General features: G+C 38.5%; 2 protein-coding genes across 2 annotated transcripts in view; both read left to right on the top strand.

The window, feature by feature from the left end:
• xdh (xanthine dehydrogenase) overlaps positions 1-12,311 on the top strand; it is a 62,305-nt gene extending 49,994 nt beyond the window's left edge. The window contains exons 32-37 of the mRNA XM_069179473.1: positions 394-446; positions 1,523-1,637; positions 2,132-2,197; positions 3,146-3,334; positions 5,954-6,121; positions 12,111-12,311. Of these exons, the coding sequence (XP_069035574.1) occupies positions 394-446; positions 1,523-1,637; positions 2,132-2,197; positions 3,146-3,334; positions 5,954-6,121; positions 12,111-12,161 (642 nt within the window). The 3' untranslated portion in view covers positions 12,162-12,311. The remainder of the gene's footprint in view (positions 1-393; positions 447-1,522; positions 1,638-2,131; positions 2,198-3,145; positions 3,335-5,953; positions 6,122-12,110) is intronic.
• A 3,992-nt stretch (positions 12,312-16,303) lies between these two features.
• parp1 (poly (ADP-ribose) polymerase 1) overlaps positions 16,304-23,318 on the top strand; it is a 43,869-nt gene continuing 36,854 nt past the window's right edge. The window contains exon 1 of the mRNA XM_015346007.2: positions 16,304-16,544. Coding sequence (XP_015201493.1) covers positions 16,422-16,544 — 123 coding nt within the window. The 5' untranslated portion in view covers positions 16,304-16,421. The remainder of the gene's footprint in view (positions 16,545-23,318) is intronic.

Raw genomic sequence — 23,318 nt, 5'->3', positions numbered from 1 at the left:
TTAGACATGTAGTGTGAATAGTAGTTTGTTGTTTACTTAAAGAAATAGCTTAATGGAGTTCTTGGATATTTAAGCTATTAGCAGTCTTATGAAGCATATGGTCTGAAGAAAATCCTCCTCTTTATTGTAACTTTATGTTCTTTACAGTGTGTTTGCTTTCCATGGTTTGAATATATCAAGGTTTGACATAACTTCCCTTTTCTTTTTTTCTTGTGATTTTATTGTGATTTCAATATGTTTTAATACTCTTGTTTTATATCATGCTATAGTTAATTGAAAATGCAAAAAGCAAAAATGCTCAGTATCTTACCAAAGAAACCATAGATAATGAAACATTCAACGCAAGGCCTTATCTGATTTTTTTAATGTGTTTCTTGGGATTCTCTTTGTCAGGTGAGAGATGCCTATTTTGACAGGGTGAGCTTATCAGCCACAGGGTTCTATACGTAAGTCCATTGGTTAGTGTGATCCAGCTAATTATAAGTAAATTCTTCATTACTTTTTAAAAAATGTTTCTCTGAGTGCTAGTTGTTAAAATATGTAAAAATGTGTTGCATTAAGAATCACTGACACTTTATTTACATTTATTTGTATTTAAATTATTTCAACCTTAGAACAAACCTTTCACCCTTTTAAATTGCAAATGTGTTTACACCAAGGGTGCAAGCAATAATGTTTATTCCATTTATTCATATGTTGTTAATGCACAAGTATTTTGTCATTTATTCAAATGTCCAAATAAAATAGAATACATTTTGCAAAATGTTTTTTATACATGCACAAAACATTTAAATAAAATGTACAACCGTATAAATATGTTTAGAAAAACAATTATTCAATGGTTGTGAACTTCTCTTTGCTAGGCCATTGCACAATTGTGCCAACAATCTTGCCATATTATTTCAGGCTAGGAAGAATTATCATCAGTACAGAGAAAAACTAGAACAGTGAGAAGATTCATCCTTATTTATAGAATTATCAAGTCTCAGTTTAAAATCATGTTCTGACCTGTTCCTTCTCATCTAATTACAAAGAGACAGAGATGATACAAGATTCAAGTCATAATATGGATGGGAAGAGGCGATGCATTATGTAACAGATCGTTGTAAAACCGTTTACTTGACATGAACTTTTAACACTCTCTTTACAAAATGTACCACTTTTGAAACAATGCAAGTGCTGATAACAATATAAATATTTACTCACGACCCACAATCAGACATAATGATCACATATGTAGTTCAGGTGGGTAGCTGCGTCAACGGGCGTAGGCTGCAAAGGAACAAGTAATAGATTTATTTCATGCTGAAAAAAAGAAGAAAGAAAACACAACATTTCAGCCATGGAGCCTTCTTCAGGTGTGAGCCCAGGTTCAGGTTTGCTCACACCTGATGAAGGCTCCACGGCCGAAACGTTGTGTTTTCTTTCTTCTTTAAAATGATCACATACTATTGTTTTAAAAATGTCTTTAAAAGGATTTTTATGTTTTATTGGGGTTTGTTTTTTACTATTATTTCTTTAGGATCCCTGATATTGCCTATGATTTTGAAAAAAATGAAGGAAAACCATTTCATTACTTCAGCTATGGGGTGGCATGCTCTGAGGTTGAAATTGACTGCCTGACAGGTGACCACAAGGTAATTTAATTTGACCCGAATGTTGCTAGAGGAAATAAGGTATCTTCTGTGTCTTGAATATTGTTAGTAGAACTACAGCATGTCAGAGCAGGTTTTATATTTACTGTATACTGTATGTGGTAAATGTAGGGAATTTTTTCTGAATTGTTTCATGAAATTGTAAATTTCCTGCACAGAGATGGCTAAATACCTGAACTTTTTTATCAACTGAAAAATGAATTTGATTTTGTCTGAATTAATCTGCAACATAGTGTGAAATATTACAAAGGAATGCTTTAAACATATTAAACTATAAGAATGCACAGCCATTAATGAAAATTCTCTTCAGTCTTAAGAATGATAGAACCAAGAAATGCATATTTTGAATAATGTGACTGTAAAATGGACATACTGATACTTTTCTACACCTAATACATCTAAAAAGAATCAGAAGTGATGAACAATTAGGGGAATAATTTCACATTCATTTAATGACTTGACTTTTTCCCTCCTAGAACCTTAGAACCTACATTGTTATGGATGTTGGCTTAAGTCTTAACCCTGCTATTGATATTGGTCAGGTATGTTAGTATTAATTATTTGCTTTTGATAACTGCAGATTTATTTGGATGTTTAGAGACAGCCTTTAAGACCTTTGATTTAGACCGAAAATGTTTTTGTACACCTTTGTGTTCTATGATACAATTCAAAAACAAGGCTAATTTAAATTCTAATCTAATCGTTTTTCTTATAGTTCTGTGTCATTCAGAAAGTTCATAATAAAATAAGGGTGTTGAGTTAAAGTAGTGCTCAGAAAATCATTTTATATACTGCTGTATTGACCAGTAATTTCATGTTAACATATAAATCAGCCTGATTGTTTTGTTCCAGGCTTCAAATTGTAAAATTATTGAAATGCTCTTAGAAAAGTTTGAAGACATACAACAAAATATGAGGCATCATAGACACAGAACAGCCTATGCCATTTTCTTTTGGAAAAGAAGACTTTGGGAAAATGTATACTTGATGTTATGTAGTGTTAGAAAAAAGCTAATGTTAGATACAGTAGATACCTTATTAATCCCGTAATGGAAATTAGCAGCCAGGCACAATCAGCACAGCACAGTACAACAATATAATACAATAAATGCAGTCAGTAAGAAATACAATAAATAATGGAGAAGAAAAAATTGCATACAATACAAAATATACAAAATAAACCAGAATGTACAGTGCACAAAGAAAATGTTTTGCACATTATAGATATATTGCACAATCCACAAGCATATTACACAATTATAAATATATATTACACAGTTATAGATATATTGCCCAGTCCACTTCTACATATTGCACACCAGTTGTAAACAAAACACCAGTTGTAAACAGAGGATTCAGATTTAGTCCCAAAACAGATCAAAGTTGCCCCTGCCCAGACACACAATAGCTGAGCTATAAAGTCTTAAGCAGTAAATGTTGCCTTAGAGCAAAGGATTTTGAAAGTTGGTAATCTACATCCCTCTGTTCAGGTGGAAGGTGCATTCATGCAAGGGGTGGGCCTGTTCACTATGGAGGAGCTACGCTACTCTCCTGAAGGCCTCTTGTACACCAGAGGTCCTGGCACGTACAAGATTCCCGGATTCGGTGACATCCCCACGGAGCTCAGTGTGTCGCTCCTTCGAGATGCTCCCAATGCCAAGGCCATCTTCTCTTCCAAGGTAAAAGTGGGCTGAAGTGCTGGCCTGGTTACAGATTGCTCCCTTACATGCCGAACAACTGCTCAATGTTAACTTAACAAGTGTCTTAACCTGTACTGTTTTCTACTAAGATGTGTTTATTCACAATTAAAACTAGTGAGACCACTAATTATAGCTGGTTACAGTACAACAACCAATTTTTAGTCTCCTTGCCTTTGTACTCAATCTTTAAGTCTATAAATAGTTATATTTGTTGAAAATATGTAATGTGGTGACCATTATTGGCTGGAATTAGCCTATTCAGCCAATTACTGATTACAAATCCACAAGGAGAGTTTCTGCCCTGTTTCCACCTAGTTGTAGTCAGATGTCCACCTAGGCTTTACATATAACAAGATAAAAATATTTTTTCTTGAAGTGTAAATCCTTTTTTGATCTGTTTTTTTTATTTTCATTTTTTTTTGCCACAATGTGGTTAACATCACCACCTTTAGATTTAGAAGTTAAATCACATTGGGAATGAACTGATAAAATCTGTTTAGACTGTTTTAACATGAGACTGACAGCAAATGTGTGTAGCCTGCATTGTCTCAACTGCAATCTTGCTGCTTATTATAGAACTGAAGTATGAGGTCCATTAAAGAAAGTCACCAACTATTCCCTCTTATTCAACTAATAATATGATTGGATCCTGACTTCACATTTTAAAATACAATCAGGTTTAAAGCTTGATGAGCAACTTACATTGAATACATTATATCCCCAAATACTGGTAAAGTTCTCAGAGGGCTCTGATAGCGTTGATGTAATTGAATTTGCCTGTATTATTTTGGTAGCAGTTTATATTTCTCTGCAGGCAGGGAACACAGCCGCAGATCAGCAGCTAGCAGCTCAGATTTCAGAGACTGAAAAACTTTCACCCGGGCTCAGCCATGCTGATACTTGGGGACTTCAATCACATTGACTTAGACAGTTTTTGTTAAGGTTTAAACATCAGATACAGTACATGTTGCCACCAAGTATGATAAAATACTATTTTACAGTACTATCCCTGATGCATTTCATGCTGTGACACGCCCACACCCCCCTTGGTCAGTAATCACAAATCACAGTCTTCCTCATGACTAAATATTGCCAAAATTCAAATCCACCAAACCTTCAAGTAAGACCATAAAACATTGGTCCTCCTCAGCAGTAGCTATGTTAAGTGAGTGTTTAGATCTGGACAGTTTTTAGAGAGACAGGTAGTGACTTAGATTAATATACTGACACGGTTACTTCCTACAGAACATTAATTGTTCTAAAAATGCATGCATTTAATCTAAGACAGTGACTGTTTTTTGTAACTACAAGCCATGGTTTAGCTGGGAGGCTAGGATATCACACAGGAGTAAAAAAGTTTGTCAAGGTGGAGATGGAAAACAGTACAAAATTGCATGATTTTGAGTGGGCTGTAAGGAGGGGTAAGACTAATTAAAAGGATAAGCTGAAGAACAGGCAACATGCCAACGATAGTCAAGGGGTGTGGCAGGGTTTCCAGGTGATCACAGGCTATAATTAGAATAATAATTGCTTACACTTATATAGCGCTTTTTTGGATACTCCACTCAAAGCTCTTTACAGGCAACGGGAACTCCCCTCCACCACCACCAATGTGCAGCATCCACCTGGATGATGCAACGGCAGCCATAGTGTGCCAGTACGCTCACCAAACATCAGCTATTAGTGGGGAGGAGAACAGAGTGGTGAAGCCAATTTTTAGATGGGGATTATTAGGAGGCCATGATTGGTAAGGGCCAATAAGAAATTTGGCCAGGACGTCGGGGTTACACCCCTACTCTTTTCGAGAAACGGGATTTTTATTGACCACAGAGAGTCAGGACCTCGGTTTTACATCTCATCAGAAGCACAGCACCTTTTTACAGTATAGTGTCCTCATCACTATACTGGGGCATTAGGATCCAAATAGGCAGCAGGGTGAGCGCCCCCTGCTTGCCCCACTAACACCTCTTCCATCAGCAACCTTAGTTTTTCCCAGAAGGTCTCCCATCCAGGTACTGACCAGGCTCACTCATGCTGAGCTTCAGTGGGTTGCCAGTTATGAGTTGCATGATATGGCCACTGGCAAAAGGCTTAAAGGTCAAACACACAGTCTATAACAATCACCCCAAGCTTCCTTATAGCATTAATGAATTTTATTGTAGATTTAACAGATAGGTAACCAACAGAGTCTGCCTGTACTAGTAGAGCCCCTGAACCCTTTGTGATTGAGGACCACAAGGTCATAAACCTACTATTCAGACAACATAGCAGGAAGGCAGTGGGACCTCTTAAGCACTGTGCCTACCATTTTAATAAAGGTCACTTAAGAAGTGTAAAGTTTCTGCATGTTTTAAGTCTGCAGTGATTATACACAAGCCATTAGGCACCTCAACATCTTGGTTAATGCAAGTACCAAATGGGACAAAATAAATTCCTTTTTTTTATTTTAAACTTTGAGTGTAAGATTAACACATTGAATGTGACCTATGTGTAAAATTGTTGTTTCTGTTGGGTTTTTTTTTATTTGGGCTGCACAGGTGAAGTCCAGTCAATTTTGCTGACATGACAATAAAGTACTGAATCCTTGAATCTTTGCAGGCCGTTGGGGAGCCCCCACTCTTCCTCGCTGCCTCTGTGTTTTATGCCATTAAAGATGCCATTGCAGCAGCAAGGGCTGAGTCCGGTTTCACTGGGCCCTTCAGACTGGACAGCCCAGCAACTCCAGAGAGAATCCGTAACGCCTGCGTCGACACCATCACCAAACTGGTGTGTACCAGTGACCGCACTTTCCTTTCTCTGGGCTAGCTGTTACAATTAGCTCCAGAACTACTTAATGCTCATTCAAAAGGTTGATTATATTTAAAAATGAAGTGGCAACTAGATAGATACTTTATTGATCCCGTGAGGGAAATTGCAGTGCAACAGCAGCTTAACACAGACAACACAGCCACAGTGTAACGAATGATACAATAATAATAATAGTACAATACATACAATACAATCAGTACAGTGAGGGGTGCACTAAAAGAGTTACTCACACTCCGGACACACAAAGAACAAACTAGAACAGAACAGTACACAGTATCACACATATGAATATAAATATAGATGTAAATATAGATATAGATATAAATATAGATATAAATGTATTGCACAGGTCCCTGGCATATATTGCACAAGAACGGGAATAGAAAAAAAAGAGAACAGATCTAGCAGTAGATGTGTTGATACGTTCAGTCCAGAAACAGGTCACTGTCAATGTTGCCTCTGCCCAGAAGCAAGGTGGATGTGTTGTACAGTCTTATGGCAGAAGGCAAGAATGACCTCCTGTAGCGCTCCCTATCGCACCGTGGATGAATCAGTCTATTGCTGAACGTGCTCTTCATTTCTGCAAGCCTGTCATAGAGGGGATGGGAGATGTTGTCCATGATGGGCTCTACTTTGGACACCATTCTCCTCTCAGCCACTACCTCCAAGGGGTCCAGGTCAGACCCAATGACAGAGCTTGCTCTCCTGATGAGCTTGTTCAGCCTTTTAGAATCCACTGCTCTTATCCCAGGGCCCCAGCATACCACTGCGTAGAAAATGGCGCTTGCTTCCACTGACTGATAGAACATATGAAGTATCTTACTATATACATTGATACAGTGCCTTGCGAAAGTATTCGGCCCCCTTGAACTTTTCAACCTTTTGCCACATTTCAGGCTTCAAACATAAAGATATACATTTTTTATTTTATGTGAAGAATCACCAACAAGTGGGACACAATTGTGAAGTGGAACGAAATCTATTGGATTTTTGAAACTTTTTAAACTAATAAAAAAATGAAAAGTGGGGCGTGCAAAATTATTCGGCCCCTTTACTTTCAGTGCAGCAAACTCACTCCAGAAGTTCAGCGAGGATCTCTGAATGATCCAATGTTGTCCTAAATGACTGATGGTGATAAATAGAATCCACCTGTGTGTAATCAAGTCTCTGTATAAATGCACCTGCTCTGTGATAGTCTCAAGGTTCTGTTGAAAGCGCAGAGAGCATCATGAAGACCAAGGAACACACCAGGCAGGTCCGTAATACTGTTGTGGAGAAGTTTAAAGCCGGATTTGGATACAAAAAGATTTCCCAAGCTTCAAACACCCCAAGGAGCACTGTGCAAGCGATCATCTTGAAATGGAAGGAGTATCAGACCACTGCAAATCTACCAAGACCTGGCCGTCCCTCTAAACTTTCAGCTCAGACAAGGAGAAGACTGATCAGAGATGCAGCCAAGAGGCCCATGATCACTCTGGATGAACTGCAGAGAACTACAGCTGAGGTGGGAGAGTCTGTCCATAGGACAACAATCAGTCTTACACTGCACAAATCTGGCCTTTATGGAAGAGTGGCAAGAAGAAAGCCATTTCTCAAAGATATCCATAAAAAGTCTCGTCTAAAGTTTGCCACAAGCCACCTGGGAGACACCCCAAACATGTGGAAGAAGGTGCTCTGGTCAGATGAAACCAAAATCGAACTTTTTGGCCACAATGCAAAACGATATGTTTGGCGTAAAAGCAACACAGCTCATCACCCTCAACACACCATCCCCACTGTCAAACATGGTGGTGGCAGCATCATGGTTTGGGCCTGCTTTTCTTCAGCAGGGACAGGGAAGATGGTTAAAATTGAGGGGAAGATGGATGCAGCCAAATACAGGACCATTCTGGATGAAAACCTGTTGGAGTCTGCAAAAGACCTGAAACTGGGACGGAGATTTATCTTCCAACAAGACAATGATCCCAAACATACAGCAAAATCTACAAAGGAATGGTTCACAAATAAACGTATCCAGGTGTTTGAATGGCCAAGTCAAAGTCCAGACCTGAATCCAATCGAGAATCTGTGGAAAGAGCTGAAAACTGCTGTTCACAAACGCTCTCCATCCAACCTCACTGAGCTCGAGCTGTTTTGCAAGGAAGAATGGGCAAGAATTTCAGTCTCTCGATGTGCAAAACTGATAGAGACATACCCCAAGCGACTTGCAGCTGTAATCGCAGCAAAAGGTGGCTCTACAAAGTATTAACGCAAGGGGGCCGAATAATTTTGCACGCCCCACTTTTCATTTTTTTATTAGTTAAAAAAGTTTCAAAAATCCAATAGATTTCGTTCCACTTCACAATTGTGTCCCACTTGTTGGTGATTCTTCACATAAAATAAAAAATTTATATCTTTATGTTTGAAGCCTGAAATGTGGCAAAAGGTTGAAAAGTTCAAGGGGGCCGAATACTTTCGCAAGGCACTGTATATATTGAAGGACCTGAGCCTCCTCAAAAAGTAAAGTCGGCTCTGTCCCTTCTTATAGATGGCCTCGATGTTCTTAGACCATTCCAGTCTATCGTCGATGTGCACTCCCAAGTACTTGTACGAGTCCACCATCTCCACGCCACTCCCATGGATGTAGACAGGAGTAGGTTTGACCTTTTTCCCTCCTGAAATCTACCACCAGTTCCTTTGTCTTTGTTACATTCAGTTCCAAATGGTTCACCCCACACCACTCCACAAAGCTGCTGACCAGTCCTCTGTACTCCTCCTCCTGCTCACCCTTGATACATCCCACAATTGCAGAGTCATCTGAGAACTTCTGCAGGTGGCATGACAGGTGGCATGAAAAGATATGCAACAGCATTTTTTTTTCTGTTGTAAAAGAGTAACTTAAGTATTGTCACGGCCGTCGGTTCTGACTCCCGTGGAATGCGTAGTGAAAGACCCTGTTTGAGACAGTATAATCCGGAAGTGACTGGAGTAGGACATCAGGAAAGACACAGCAGGAACGGGTCAGGTAGAAACACACGGGGTGTTGACGGGCGTGATCTGGTGCAGGGGGGGGAGTGCAGGGCTAACGAGTCCAAAAGGTAGTCCAATAGAGGAAATCAGGGCGCAGTCCAAGGTCCAGGTGCTGGGAGATCCATCCAAGACGAACACAGGGAACAGGGACCTAGGAATACAGATAGTTAAAACCTTGATGGGACAAGGCGCTTTAAGCCCCGGACTCAGTAGTTCAGGACACCATGATGAAGCCTGTGCCCATTGGTAGACAGGCTTCCGGGTGTCCGTCTTCCAAGGTGGAACCCCAAGCTACGGAGACGCCGGGCTTAAATAGGGAAAAGGGGATAAGACACAGCTGGGACAAATAAAACTGGGAACACAACAAAAAAGGTAGGAGCGCCCTCTAGAGGAGGGATGACAACCGTGACAGGTATATTCTCACTTGTATCCAAAACGTAACGTATAGGGAACTCACGCAGAAAAGTAGTGAGAACCTCTATTTTCTTCATTGCAGATCCCCTCAACGCTTTCAAAATAGCTATTCCTTAAAGCTGATGTTCCTTGGTTTTTATATACAGTGCCTTGCAAAAGTATTCTGATCTTTTATTCCCTGGTTTTCACATTCAATTGCTTTAAATCTTACAGTCATAACAGTTTGAAGTACCAAATATTTGTTATATACACAATATATTCCACACATTCCACACAGCAGAAAAATAATTAAATGAATAATAAATATGAAAGAAAACTGAAAAGATCATAAATATTTAAACCTTTGCCACAGCAAAACTAAATTTAAGTGCACAAAAGTACCATAAATGGCCACATAATTGGTTGAGCGGCCTCTGTTTCCAACAAAGACTATTCAGATTCTAGTAAAGATTCAAACATTAAGTCCAAGGAAGTCTCAAAACTCAGGGATAAAGCTTTATAAAAGTACAAATCAAATCATATACAAACATTTTAAAGACCCTTAATTTCTTTGAGGGCAGTACTGTGATACAGTGGTTAGCATTGCTGCTTAGCACCCATGGGGTCCTGGGTTCAATTCCTGGGGTGCTATCTGCATGGAGTTTGTATGTTCTCCCCATGTTCCTGTGGGTTTCCTCCAGGTGCTCCGGTTTCATCCCACATTTCAAATCATACTGGTATATTAAGTGGTTTCTGGGAAAATTGGCCCTAGGTGTAAGTGCATGTGTGTGTATCTATGTGTGCCCTGTGATGGACTGGTGTCCTATCCAGAGTGTGTCCTTTGTGCCCATTGCTTGCCAGGATAGACTCCAACTCCCCTGCAACCTTGTGTTGCATAAAGTAGTTACAAAAATGGAAGGACGGATAGAATACTCTTGAGAATGGTGAAGGCAATCATTAAGAAGTGAAAGACACCTCAACACTACCCAGATTAGGTTGTTCCTCCAAACTGAACAGCTACCATGAGGCTCAAGGTGAGAGTTACAGAGTTAAGTGGCTGAAATGGGAGAAAATGTTCAGTGGTCAACAATATTCCAGTCACAAATGGGGATTTTATGGAACAGAATTAAAAAAACATCTCAAATCCTACATGATGTTTGCAGCAAACCCCTATGTGAAATTGCAATCGTGGCAATACCATTTTCCAAAACAAGACAAAACTGGAAGTTTCTAGTCTGAATGTAAAGTCCTACTACTGACAACAAACCTAGCATAGCGCATAGTGGTACTGTAGTTTGCCTTCTCATCAGCAGGGTCTGATAAACTTGTCCAGAAAGATAGAAAAATAGATGAAGTAAAGCACTGGCAAATCATTGGGGAAAGCTTCTTTGAGACCTAAAACTGGGATAGAACATCACTTCCCCTGGAGTGGTTAAAACCAGGAAAGTGAATATCCTTGAGTGGCCCAGTTCAAACACCTCATTGGAATTCTATTGAACATTTGTTGCAACATGAGACAGCTTTAGCACATTTGTCACAGAGAACGGAGAACAAACTGAACACATCTGGTGTTGTCCAGTTTGGAAAGACTTACCCAGAAAGACTTGTAGCTGTAATTGGTGTCAAAGATGCCTCTACCAACTATTGAATTCTCAGGTCTGAATACTTATTCAGTCAACAAATTAATTTTTTTCTCTTTAGTGATTGCTGACTTTTATTGTAACTTATCTTTACCCTAAATGTCCTCAGCTGAACATTCAGGTTTTGAATAATGTATTCAGTTTAAAAAAATGTGTATAAATAATTTTACAGTTTTGCAGTATGAGACACCATAGGAAGGGTCTGAATGCAAGACACTGTATAATCTGTTTCAGGTGATGGATGTTATGCTGCCTGAAATTTATTTCCTGATATAGAGTCATCTCTGTTTTTCTAAATCAAAATGATTATCTAAATTCTTTTGAAATGCTTTAGCTATATAAGATATTCAGACAAAAATGAGCAACTAATATGTAATGCTAATGCAGTAAGGTCCTAACCTATATTTCCCAGTTCCTGTGTCCCTAGTCAAAATGCTGTTTCATAGCGTTCACTCAGAATGTGTCCTATACCCCACAGTTTCAATGCATGCAGTGCTTGCTGACTGCAGTTTGAACCATTTTTGGGACAGGGCACAATTGTTTGAGCACTGCTGAATTAGAGCAGAATTTGGGAGTCTGGGAAGTTTCAGGAACAGCTCCGTCAGTTCTTTTCTCAGCACAGCTACTTGAACTTGCATTCTTTGACAAGAAAATAGCTGAAGAACACAGATGCATTCTTGTTTTACTTCTCCATGACTGTGTGGTAAGTGTACTGGTTACTTGGCTTAAGAAAAAAATAGGTATTCTTAACTGTCAAGTGCACTATGGAAAAATAATTGGCAAGATTGAATTCTGATGTAGGGATTGGTCTTCATTATCTTCATTGGCTCTACAAATATGTGTCCCTAAATTGCAGCGCATCATGTCTCATTTTCATCTCATTTACACCTGCTTTGTTTCTTCAGTGTCCCCCAGCAGAACCAGGAACCTTCACTCCCTGGGCAGTGGAAGTGTGAAGAGCAACTTGTTCACCACTCTCACCAAGAAGCAAAGTGCCTGTGGCCCATTACATTGTTCAGGGAGATCTGTTCTGTAACCTGATTACAGAAATATCCCAGTATCCCATCACACAAAACAGCAATAAAGTACACCCTGTTTAACTTTCACTAAGATGACTGCTCCTTTTCAGATGTGCCACACACTTCATCTCCCTTTCTGAAATCAACACAAATCTAAACTAATAAGCAGTTACTCTCAAATGGTACATTTGACAAACCATTATGCTTAATATTATGAATCAAATATAATGTTGTACTTATTTTATGCAGTTAAATTGTAAGACACTTTGTCCTAAACTGTAAAATCCTCAAACTGTTCACATGCTAATTATTCTTAAACATTGATGATACATTGTAATGTAAAATATATGTATTAGAAATGTATTTCTTAACAATATTAATAACAAAGATTATTTTAAAGGATCAATTTATTTTATTTGTTTAATCGCAACTGCATAAAGTCATCGGTGCTGCCTCCTTTTGAAATCACTGTGCAATAAAACAGGCTGCAGTACAAAGATTTTATGACATGTCTACAAAGAATTCAAATGTAACAATCTGAGTTAAATTAAAATTAATAAAGAATGAAATGGCTAGAAGTGATGATTACATTTGCATAAATGGCTGTGGAATCAGTAGAGAATGGATAGATGCAAGTTAGAAATAGAGTCATAACCATAGGGTAAATTCACCCACAAAACAATCAGATCAATGTATGAAAGTAGGTATGTAAATAAAGAAAAATAACGGGAGAAATAAAGACCTAGAGTGGAGAAATGAGTAACATACAGTGTATGAATTAAAAAATAAAAGTGAGGTATAAAGTAAAGCAGGCATTAGAAATGCTAATAGAGCCAGAAAAGATTAATCCTTTTCACTACTATCACAAATTGGTAATAAAGGATTTTGTATTGAAGTTAAAAAGGTAATTTGGTGCTAAAGGTTTTACATTTAGACAGCACTGTATTGAATCCCATATTTCTTCTAATAGAAGAAGTAGGAAAATGAGAAATATGAATCATACGAGACTCAGGCAGATTCACTTGAAATAGCATAAAAAAGGAATTGCAGGATACTATTAACATCCATCCATTTTCAGACTGCTCCAAACGGGATACTTGCTGGACAGGAGTCCAGGCCATCTCAGGGCACACACAGACACAAAAACACACACACAATTACACCAGGGCCTGTTTTTCCATAAACCAACCTACCAGTATGTCTTTGGATTGTAGGAGGAAACCAGAAGTCCTGGAAAAAACCCACACAATTACACTTAGGGCACCCCAGAAACTGAACCCCACTGTCCAATTGTCCCAGTGTCCCAGTATCCAATCACACAAACAGCAATACTAACCACTGCACCACCAGGCTGCCCTACTATAAATAAATTTAAAAAGCTTAAAGAAACTGCAAAATCTACTGGTGTTTAATTTCCTTTTGGCCATTACCCAGATTGATGTAAATTATAATGCTATTTAAAATAATGCCTTTCATTGGTTTAATTCCGAAAACCTAATGAAAATACAATTATATCATAACTTTAGCCACAATTTTGTAGTAAAGTTAATCACAATTAAGACAATCTGAAAAGTTCTATTTACCACAATTCACATAAAGGCAATTACAGTCTCAAAGCGCTGATTCTCAAAGGCTTATCAGATTTACTCTTTTATATAGTTATTGACAGACGAAGTGCAACAAGTTTTAAATCAATATGACTCAATCATACTCAATCAATATAGAAAAATAACAATCAATTTAAAAAAAAGTTAAATTACCTTTGTCTTTATATAGAGACATAGATGTTTAAAATGTATTTTTAGCATATTGTAAATAATTAACCTGCATCCTTCATTCACTTCATTAATATTTTTCAAAAGTTATTGCCATTTCTCATGGCTTTATTTTGGCTTTTGAACGTCAGCTGCGATTGAAGCATCAGTGCTGATTTTTTGGATGTGAACTGCAGGACCTATTTTTATTCATCTTTTATATATGAGACATGACCCATGAGATGGAATCAGACTATTTCATGACCAGGGATGAAGACTCCAATTGCTTTATGTGAGCAGAGAAAATAATACTTATGTAAAACCCTTTGGTCCTATTCCATTAAGAACACATCAGAAAATGAGGCCATATGCTATGCTTCAATCCTAAGAATGAATATATGAATGTAAATTCAGTCTATGTTGTATTTTAATCAAATCAACTGGATGTTTTGCAGAATAGTGGGTATTTTTGTAATTGGCTTAGAATTCATTATTAGAATTTTGAAAACAAAGAAAAATAGCACTTCACAAACATCGCCACTAAATCCCTTTGCCTCTTCCACTTCTGATACCAATGTTTTTAAAAATAAATGTATTTAGGTGTATTTAAGCATTAACAACAACAACGAATACAAAACAAACAAAAGTACATATAACACTTGAAGACAAAAGCATTGTCAGGAGTACATATGGCAAAATAAATACAAATTATGAAAAAGGCTAAAACAAATTAAAGAAAAAGTCCGCACCGCTTTCATATTTTTACAATTTCAAATAGTCTGCAGATACTCCTTTACATCCATTTTAAAATGTTCAAACATATGATTCTTCCCAGGCCATTTAATTTTGTGTATATGATAACGTGCCATTATAATTAAGTTAATTAAACATTATTTTTTGTATTATTTCCGATGGGGCAAAATTTAACATAAAATCAATTTCTTCAAAGAAAATATCAATATTGGTCTCATTTTTAATGTAAGCTTGCCAGTCCAGAAAGTTTTTACCATGGGACGTAACCAAAATAAATGTTGCAATAGTTTCAGGGCTATTGTCACAAAAAAACACATTTATCATCTATATTAATTTTAAATCACTGGACAACAAGGGTCTTAACTGAGTAAATTCGATGAATTATTTAGTACGAAACCTCCTTAACCTTATAAGTTATACAATATTTATTGGGCATCATCCATTTTTTTTCCAATCAACCCATTTTACAAATAAGGAATTCAAATATACTGTAACAGGGAGGATATTATCATCTTGCAACAGAGATCTTAAAATGTATTACATCCACAACTCAATATTTCCCTTCCTTTTAGTCTGATGCAAGCTGTAAATTCTTCCAATGTTTCTAATGGACTACTATTGCAACTCCTTAAAAGAGTCAATATTTCCCTAGGAATCGCGTTAGAGTGAAATATTGATAAGAATTAATAGAAATTTTATATCTATTAACAAACTCAGTGTAATTATATTGTTCAGGTGGGTAGCTGCGTCAGCATGAGTAGGCTGCAAAGGAACAAGCAATAGGTTTATTCCATGCTGAAAAAAGAAGAAAGAAAACAACGTTTCGGCCATGGAGCCTTCTTCAGGTGTGTGCTTTCAGGGCTGCTTTCAGAAAGGTCACAGTTAGCATCTGTATTGATTTTCAATCTCTGCAGGGTCTTTCTGATTCATACAAAATAATTAATCTAATTTACCCAGTTAAAAACCTTGAAGTCCAGTGATTTAAAATTAAGTGTGCTCACACCTGAAGAAGGCTCCACGGCCTAAACGTTGTGTTTTCTTTTTTTCAGCATGGAATAAACCAATTGTAATTATATTGTAACAACCGCGGGCTTAGGTACGGAATGGAGCAGGCATAGGCCTCTGGGAATGAGGCTGAAAAACACATTTAATAACTCGATCCGGAGATGGCCATGGCCATGGAGTCACAGTACCACACCTACACACACACACCCGAAAGGAAGAGACCGTCTCCCAGCCTCAATCCCTCTATATACAGTCCCGTAGTCCCGCCCCCAGGTGCTGTTCTCAGCCCGCCTTGCGGGCGCATGGCTAAAGCGTCCCTCGTGGCGCTACAATATATTTCACCCTCAGCATTGATAAATTGTTTAACCCAAATTATACCATTTTTGACCCAATTTTCAATGATCAAGGTTTTATTTTTAATTTATATATATATATCTGTTATTCAAAATGGTAAATCTATTAGGGGACTGCCGATACCAACGTTAAAACGTTACATTGCTCAATCATTGCATTGTGCTCGATGTTTTCTGCCTTATCCATGCAACTTTTCTTAGGCTCATCATTTGATTCGTTGAGTCTGCGCTTGAGAGCTAAGGCGGTTTGGCTCCACGCGGGTCATACATTGTGATCTGTGATTGTTACAGCTCAGTAAAAATACAGCTGCAAAATTTAATAAGCGGGCGATATGGCGGATTCACAAGAGGAGAAGCTGTACAAAGCCGAATACGCTAAAAGTGGTCGAGCTTCTTGCAAGAAATGCAAAGACAATATCGCAAAAGATTCTCTCCGGATGGCTATAATGGTGCAGGTAAAGCACGTAATTTGCATTCTTTGATATGAGGAAGAAAGAAGTTTGTTTATATGTAGTTCATGCATATATTAACGCAGCAAAGAACCATCAGAGTGAAAAAATACATTCGATCCTGTGATAATTCGATGGAGTATGCATCATTAACTGATAGGCCGTACTTGGGATTTATTTACATTGCAACTCAAGTGATGGAGTAAACGGTGTCTGCGTTTGAGACCAACCATGTTTCTTGAAACATTCCCTCTTGGTGCACGATTGGTGCATAAAGCACAAGGTTTTATAGTCTGTTTTCAAACGTCTCGAAATTGAAATTGAACTATTGTAATGTTTAAAAAGCATTGATTGTAAAAATAGGTCATGTTATTCGGTTTCAAGCATGCATGAGATGATGAGTATGTAGTAAGCAGTGTTTTCGTGAATAGTTTCCCTTACATTTAGCAACCATTATCAATAGTATAAATTTGTACTTTTTAGTAACTTTATTTTGAATCCGTAAACGAAGTAACAAGATAAACAACTGTTTTGATTTCATTAATGATGCAGTACCAGCTCATACAGTACATTATCAGTAATCATTTTCACTTAATTAATGTCCCTTTTAACTCAGATATTGTACTGTTTTTACAAATGTTGTGTTACAGCCAAGGAAAATACTTTATTCACATGTTGTACAGAATCCACAGAATCGATGCAGTATGTAATTTCGTTTTCCAGACCGTTGTGTGCTGAGGTTGTACAGCAAGAAGAATCAAAATAATATCTTAAATGAGGCCCACTGATTTGTTTTGACTCAAGCGCAATGTATTGATAATCGGAGTAAGTGATCGGTGATGTGACGGGATGTAATAGCCCTTGCTATGGAGTGTGATGATCATCTTCATTTTTCTGTAGCGGTAATGTTACTCTTATGGCTGCAGACCAAAGCTTGTGATTTAACTTCTGGATATTTAGTGTTTTGGATTCGAGTACAGGAAGTACAAGAAAAATTGCACCCTCAAACTCTTAGTTAACGAAAAACATCTTCATCTGTAGCTTTTCCGGTTGTTTAATCTACGTCCCAAACATTGCAGTGAAACTTCTTTGTAGTTAATGTTATCGTAAATGAGTAGTTTTATAAATGTGATTACAAATCCGACACGTTTAAATCGTTTTTTGATCGTTTTTTAAATTTGTGATGTCTGAGTTTTGTTAAAGAGGGAGTCCTGAAGGACACAAAGCAGGCTCTTTCTGTATATTCGCTGACATTACAGCGATCTTTTAACTTATTAATGTGATATCAGCGTTAAAATAGACATTTCTTTGTTTCATACCCTTGTTTAGGGTATGTAAAGAAACATTACAACAATACTGCCGATATTGATGTGATGCTATCAAAAGCAATCTGATCTCCATAATATGGAAAATAAAATGGAGTATTGAAACACTTGAACAACCCCACCCCCAAGAAACCTTAATATAGCTTCTATGTTGGTCTCTTGATTGCCCTGCACCACCCTTTTATGTGATTTAGGGGTAACACTTGACAAATGATACATGCCTTTCTGCAGGACCATAATGCTTCCAAAATGTCAGGTTTCAGCATTTTTTGACTGGAGGGTGACCCCTGTAGCTTACGAGGCACACGTAAACCTACAGTGTTGTGCAGAGCTGCAATCCTCTATCACAGTGGTTCTCAAACCTTTTGGACCAAGTACCACTCCTGATGAAAGCAAAGCAAAAGCAAAGTACCACCTACAAGTCATCTTCTCATAGGAACCACAGAAAACCTCAATGACCAACATGAGTGCGTGCACACACACATATAATAAAAATAGCACTGAGCACTTACCATTTAAACAGGGGTGAGCCTGTTTAATCAAGCAAAGCCTTGCAATGTCAGGGAAGAGGGCAGTGAGCTTCGAATGCAGATAATAATAATAATAATAATTGCTTACACTTTATATAGCGCTTTTCTGGACACTCCACTTTTCTGGGACTCCCCTCCACCACCACCAATGTGCAGCATCCACCTGGATGATGCGACGGTAGCCATAGTGTGCCAGAACGCTCACCACACATCAGCTATCAGTGGGGAGGAGAGCAGAGTAATGAAGCCAATTCATAGAGGAGGATTGTTAGGAGGCCATGATTGATAAAGGCCGATGGGAAATTTGGCCAGGACGCCGGGGTTACACCCCTACTCTTTTCGAGAAACGCCCTGGGATTTTTAATGACCACAGACAGTCAGGACCTCGGTTTTACGTCTCATCCGAAGGACGGCGCCTGTTTACAGTATAGTGTATAGTGTCCCCCTGCTGGCCCCACTAACACCTCTTCCAGCAGCAACCTTAGTAGCGAAGGCATCAAAAACCACACAGCTAATGAGAGGGCTGGGTATTCACTCTGTCTTTGGATCCAGAAATCCTACAGTGACTGGTGTTTCAATTCTGACATCAAAGTCGCATCAGATGATAACTCGAGCAACTACTCTTGTTCAGCACAGGTGAGATCTTTGGGTATTCCTATGACATCAACAGTAAAGGCATTCCTGAGCCACTCTGGTGTGGCCTCAACTGGAAAATACTCTGAAAACTGTTTTTCCAATGACAAGAGGTGCACTGCAATCACATCACATCACAAACAGCAGCATCAGGTGCCCCACTATATGTGTGCAGATAGTTCTCCAAAGTTGGGAAAGCACAGACATTACTTTGTTTTATTAACAAAAAGCTGCAGCTTTTTCGGCATGGCAGTGATCTTGTCAGACAAGTCAAAAATTGTTAAAGTGAGCCTCTGCAGTCCCGTAATCAGCTCATTCAGACATGATAATATATTAGAAAGTTAGGCTAATTTTACCAGCCACACTGGATTATCAAATAGACTTGCCAAGGGAGATTGTTGGTCATGCAAAAACATCTGTAGTGCAGTTCAAAGAGCCTCATGAGCACTTTGCCCCTTGATAACCCTCTCACTTCAATATGTAGCAAAAGCTACACATGTTCGCTGCCCATTTCATTACAAATCACACTTAATGGACGTTAATTAATTGGTCGAGCCTTGTTACAATTCACAAGTTTGACATCAGCAATTAAGACAGATTTTAAACCCCTCAGGCATTTTCTTGACTGCAAGGGCCTCGCGGTGGATGCTGCAGTGCATCCACTTCATATCTGGATCAACCTAATTCGATTCTAATTCTAATTCGTGAAACTACACCACTGTGCCGTCTTGTCATCGCTCTAGCACCGTCTGTACAAACTCTGCCGCTTTTTTTCCTGTCGATGCCATTCTCTTCGATAAATTCATTCAGAAGCTGAAATATGTGCTTTCCTGTAGTTCTTATTGGTAGCGGCTTAGAGAACAGAAAGATCAGTACTTTTGGCGTCTCTTCCTTTCAGCCATGACATAACACTTGATTTTTGCAAGGTATTTATTTTCTATCAGTTGTTCTGTTGGCGAATGTGGTGCTGTTGGATATTTTTTTCCCCATTTCCTCTTAAAAGTCAGAAGGCCGACTCAGAAGTTAAAAAGTTTTGATTACATGCACAGGGGAGCGAAACACAGAGATGCTCGGCGTATTTTTCTCAAATGAGAAAAACAGTCCTTAAATATTTTTCTGTTATCCATCACGCTTTCCTTTGCTTACAAGATTGGCATTGTTCCAAAACCACGCACATTCTCCTACCTCCCTGTTTGCTAAAAATAACTTCTTTTAATACAATTGGTCACTTAGGTTCATAGCACGCATTCCTATACAATGGTATAGAATTACATAGTAGCTCTTGTGTCCACTCAAGTATTAGCACGCGCTGTATCTTGGTAGCTAAGTACCTAGGCTGCGTATTTGAAACATAAACTAATTTTATTAAACTAGAAAATATGAAAACCTGTCCCAATTTTTCAGTGCACACAGCAAATTTCCAGGGTCATCTGTACCACCTGCAGGCGCTCCACAGTTTGAGAACCACGGCTCTATCATATTCCAGTGGGTCCAGTTTAAGTGGTTTGGTCTCACTGATGGGGAGCAGTACAGTGCCGAAATGGTGAATCTGAATTGTTAAGTTTACAGTTGCATCCCGCGTGGCACCAAACTTAATACTGGATAGTTAAGTTTTTCCTTTTCAAAACTCTGATGCTGTGATACCTGTTCAGATGCATCAGTTTTTTGTGTGTAAGATCATGCTAATTAAATATGAATAGCTTGTTCCATTGTGGTTTAACCTGTAGATGACAGTGTGAGAAAGATTCACTGTCCTCTTGTACAAACTATGTAGTACATAGATATAAAGGGTAGAGTGGTACCTGTAATAAGTTATTATATTAAGTAATTATATTGGAATTTGTTCTGAGAATTTAATTGCTTGTGATTGCGCCATTAAATAAATTGCCTCTAGATCGTCTATAGCCAGTTTTGGAAACCATGTTATGTGATATTTGATTTGTCATTAACAGTTCTGAAGCTGTTAGTTTGGTCATTGGTCATAAATCATAATCTTCATCAATGACTGTTGAGTTGATTGCTGGAAAAATGTTTTTGAGTAACAGCAATTACTAGCTGTTTGGCCTACTAGTTTCGTTAAATTAGAAAACTGGATTGTTTTGGTTAACTCGTAATTTGTATCTGGTACAGTCCTAATGTGAATAAGTTTGACTGTCTATCATAAAATAAGAGTTTCCTTTAGAAAGGAATATATAAAAGGAATATATAAAACTGGGTTGGCCTAAATCTCAGTGCTAAATGTGTCTCCTAATCACCTCGAATCCTCATTTCATTGCTAAGATTGCGGTTGTCAGTTTGAAGGGTTTTGTAAGTATAGTTTAAGGAATACTTAAATCACATCCTCTCCTTTGTGTACTATCAGTTAATGGTCTAATGTCAAATTAGGATCAATGTGCATTGATCTGAAACAGAAAGTACATATCCTTACAATTCTGTGGTTTTACATATTAAGACATATCTGAGCTTCATAGTGTTCTCACCAAGTCCTTACAGAAGATAAATCTAACCTCATGTGATAGATTATATGTAACAATTTTACTTTGTCGCCAATATTCAGTAACTTTGTGTGAAAATGTAAGTGCACTCCGTGATTCAGTAATATGTGGAACCCCCTTTAGCAGCAGTAGCTTGAAGTAAAAGATTTTGTAAGAGTTTATCAGTCTTTCACATGACCTGGGAGGAATTCTGGCCCACTGCTCCTTACAAAATTGCATCAGCTCGGTGATGTTTGAGGGCATTAATTTATGTCCCACCACAGTATCTTGCTAAACCAGAATCCTGAATATTTTCGCTGTCCTGTTGCATTATCCACTTTCAACTAAGCTTTAACTGTTGGACACATAGTCTCACATTTTCCTTTAGAATGCGATGGTATAGAGAGTATGGAAGCCTGTTTCCGCCAGGGAGTAAAAAAAACCTGCTATGGTATCTCAGAATTGCGACTTAGCGTCTCAGAATTGCGACTTAGCGTCTCAGAATTGCGACTTTATATCTCACATTCGCGACTTCGAAATAGCCATATTTCATTATCTGTCCTTTTGTTATTGTAACGGATTCGGGTTCTGGGGCATCTTCCCTCGCCGCTCCCACCCTAGTTCGTGCCTCACTGCATTGGCTCGAACCCAGGTCTTGCCAGCTGAGCTAAAGAACACTTTCTTTAACCCCGGCAGCCAGCATCCCTGTTATGCGCAGGGGAGGGTGGTGCCGTCACCACACTGCAACCAGATCGTACAACCTGTATGTCAGCCGTTCCGTTACACTATTTTCATGAATCGTACAGGATCATAGGATCTATAAGCCTGAAGACTTGTCTTGTACAGTGCCCTGATAAAAATCAAATTAATTACACTAATTTTTATAGAATCCCATTTCCACCAGTGAGGCTTCCATAGTACCTGGATGGAATAGTGCACGGTGGGCTTTTTAAAAATAGTTTTTATTTATGGAGACAGAATATGAAATAAGATACAGAAATAGGCACTTCACATCCAGAGGAATTCACAATTATAAAAGCTGAAACATACTTTTTACGTATTTCCATTGTATGTCCTTTTTTACTTAAAAAAGAAGGTCTTCTTTAGCTCAGCTGGCAAGACCTGGGTTCGAGCCAGTGCAGCAAGGCACGAGCTAGGGTGGGAGCGGCGAGGGCAAATGCCCTAGAACCCGAATCCGTTACAATAACAGAAGGACAGACAATGAAATATGGGCTATTTTGAAGTCGCAAATGTGAGATATAAAGTCGCAAATGTGAGATATAAAGTCGCAAATGTGAGATACCATAGCGCGTTTTTTTTTACTCCCTGGCGGAAACAGGCTTCCATAAGTGAGGAATTCATGGTTGACTCAATGATTGTGAGGCTTCCAGGTCCTGAAGCTGCAAAGCAGATCCAAACCAATACCACCCCACCATCATGCTGATGGGTGATGTGAGGTACTTGTGGTGATGTGCAGTGTTTAGTTTTCACCAAACATGTCATTTTCCATTACAGCCATTCATCTCCACTTTGGCCTCATCTGTCCAGAGGACATTGTTCTGTTAGTCTTGTGTGTTTTACAAACTTTAGCCATTCAACAATGTTCTTTTTGGAGAGAAGGGTTTTTTTTATGGATACCCTTCCACGAAAAACTGGTCTTGTTCAGTCACACCGTAATGGCCGAATCATGAACTAACATTTACTGTATGACAGAAGCCTGTAGATCCTTGGATATAGCTGTGGGATTCTTCACGGTCTCAAGGAGCATCATACGGTCTGATCTTTGGGGTGAATTTCTGGGATGATCACTCCTGGGTA

This window comes from Lepisosteus oculatus, chromosome 2, assembly GCF_040954835.1.
Source record: "Lepisosteus oculatus isolate fLepOcu1 chromosome 2, fLepOcu1.hap2, whole genome shotgun sequence".
In the NCBI taxonomy this organism is placed as follows: Eukaryota; Metazoa; Chordata; class Actinopteri; order Semionotiformes; family Lepisosteidae; genus Lepisosteus; species Lepisosteus oculatus.
This window is presented reverse-complemented; position numbering and strand designations above follow the sequence as displayed.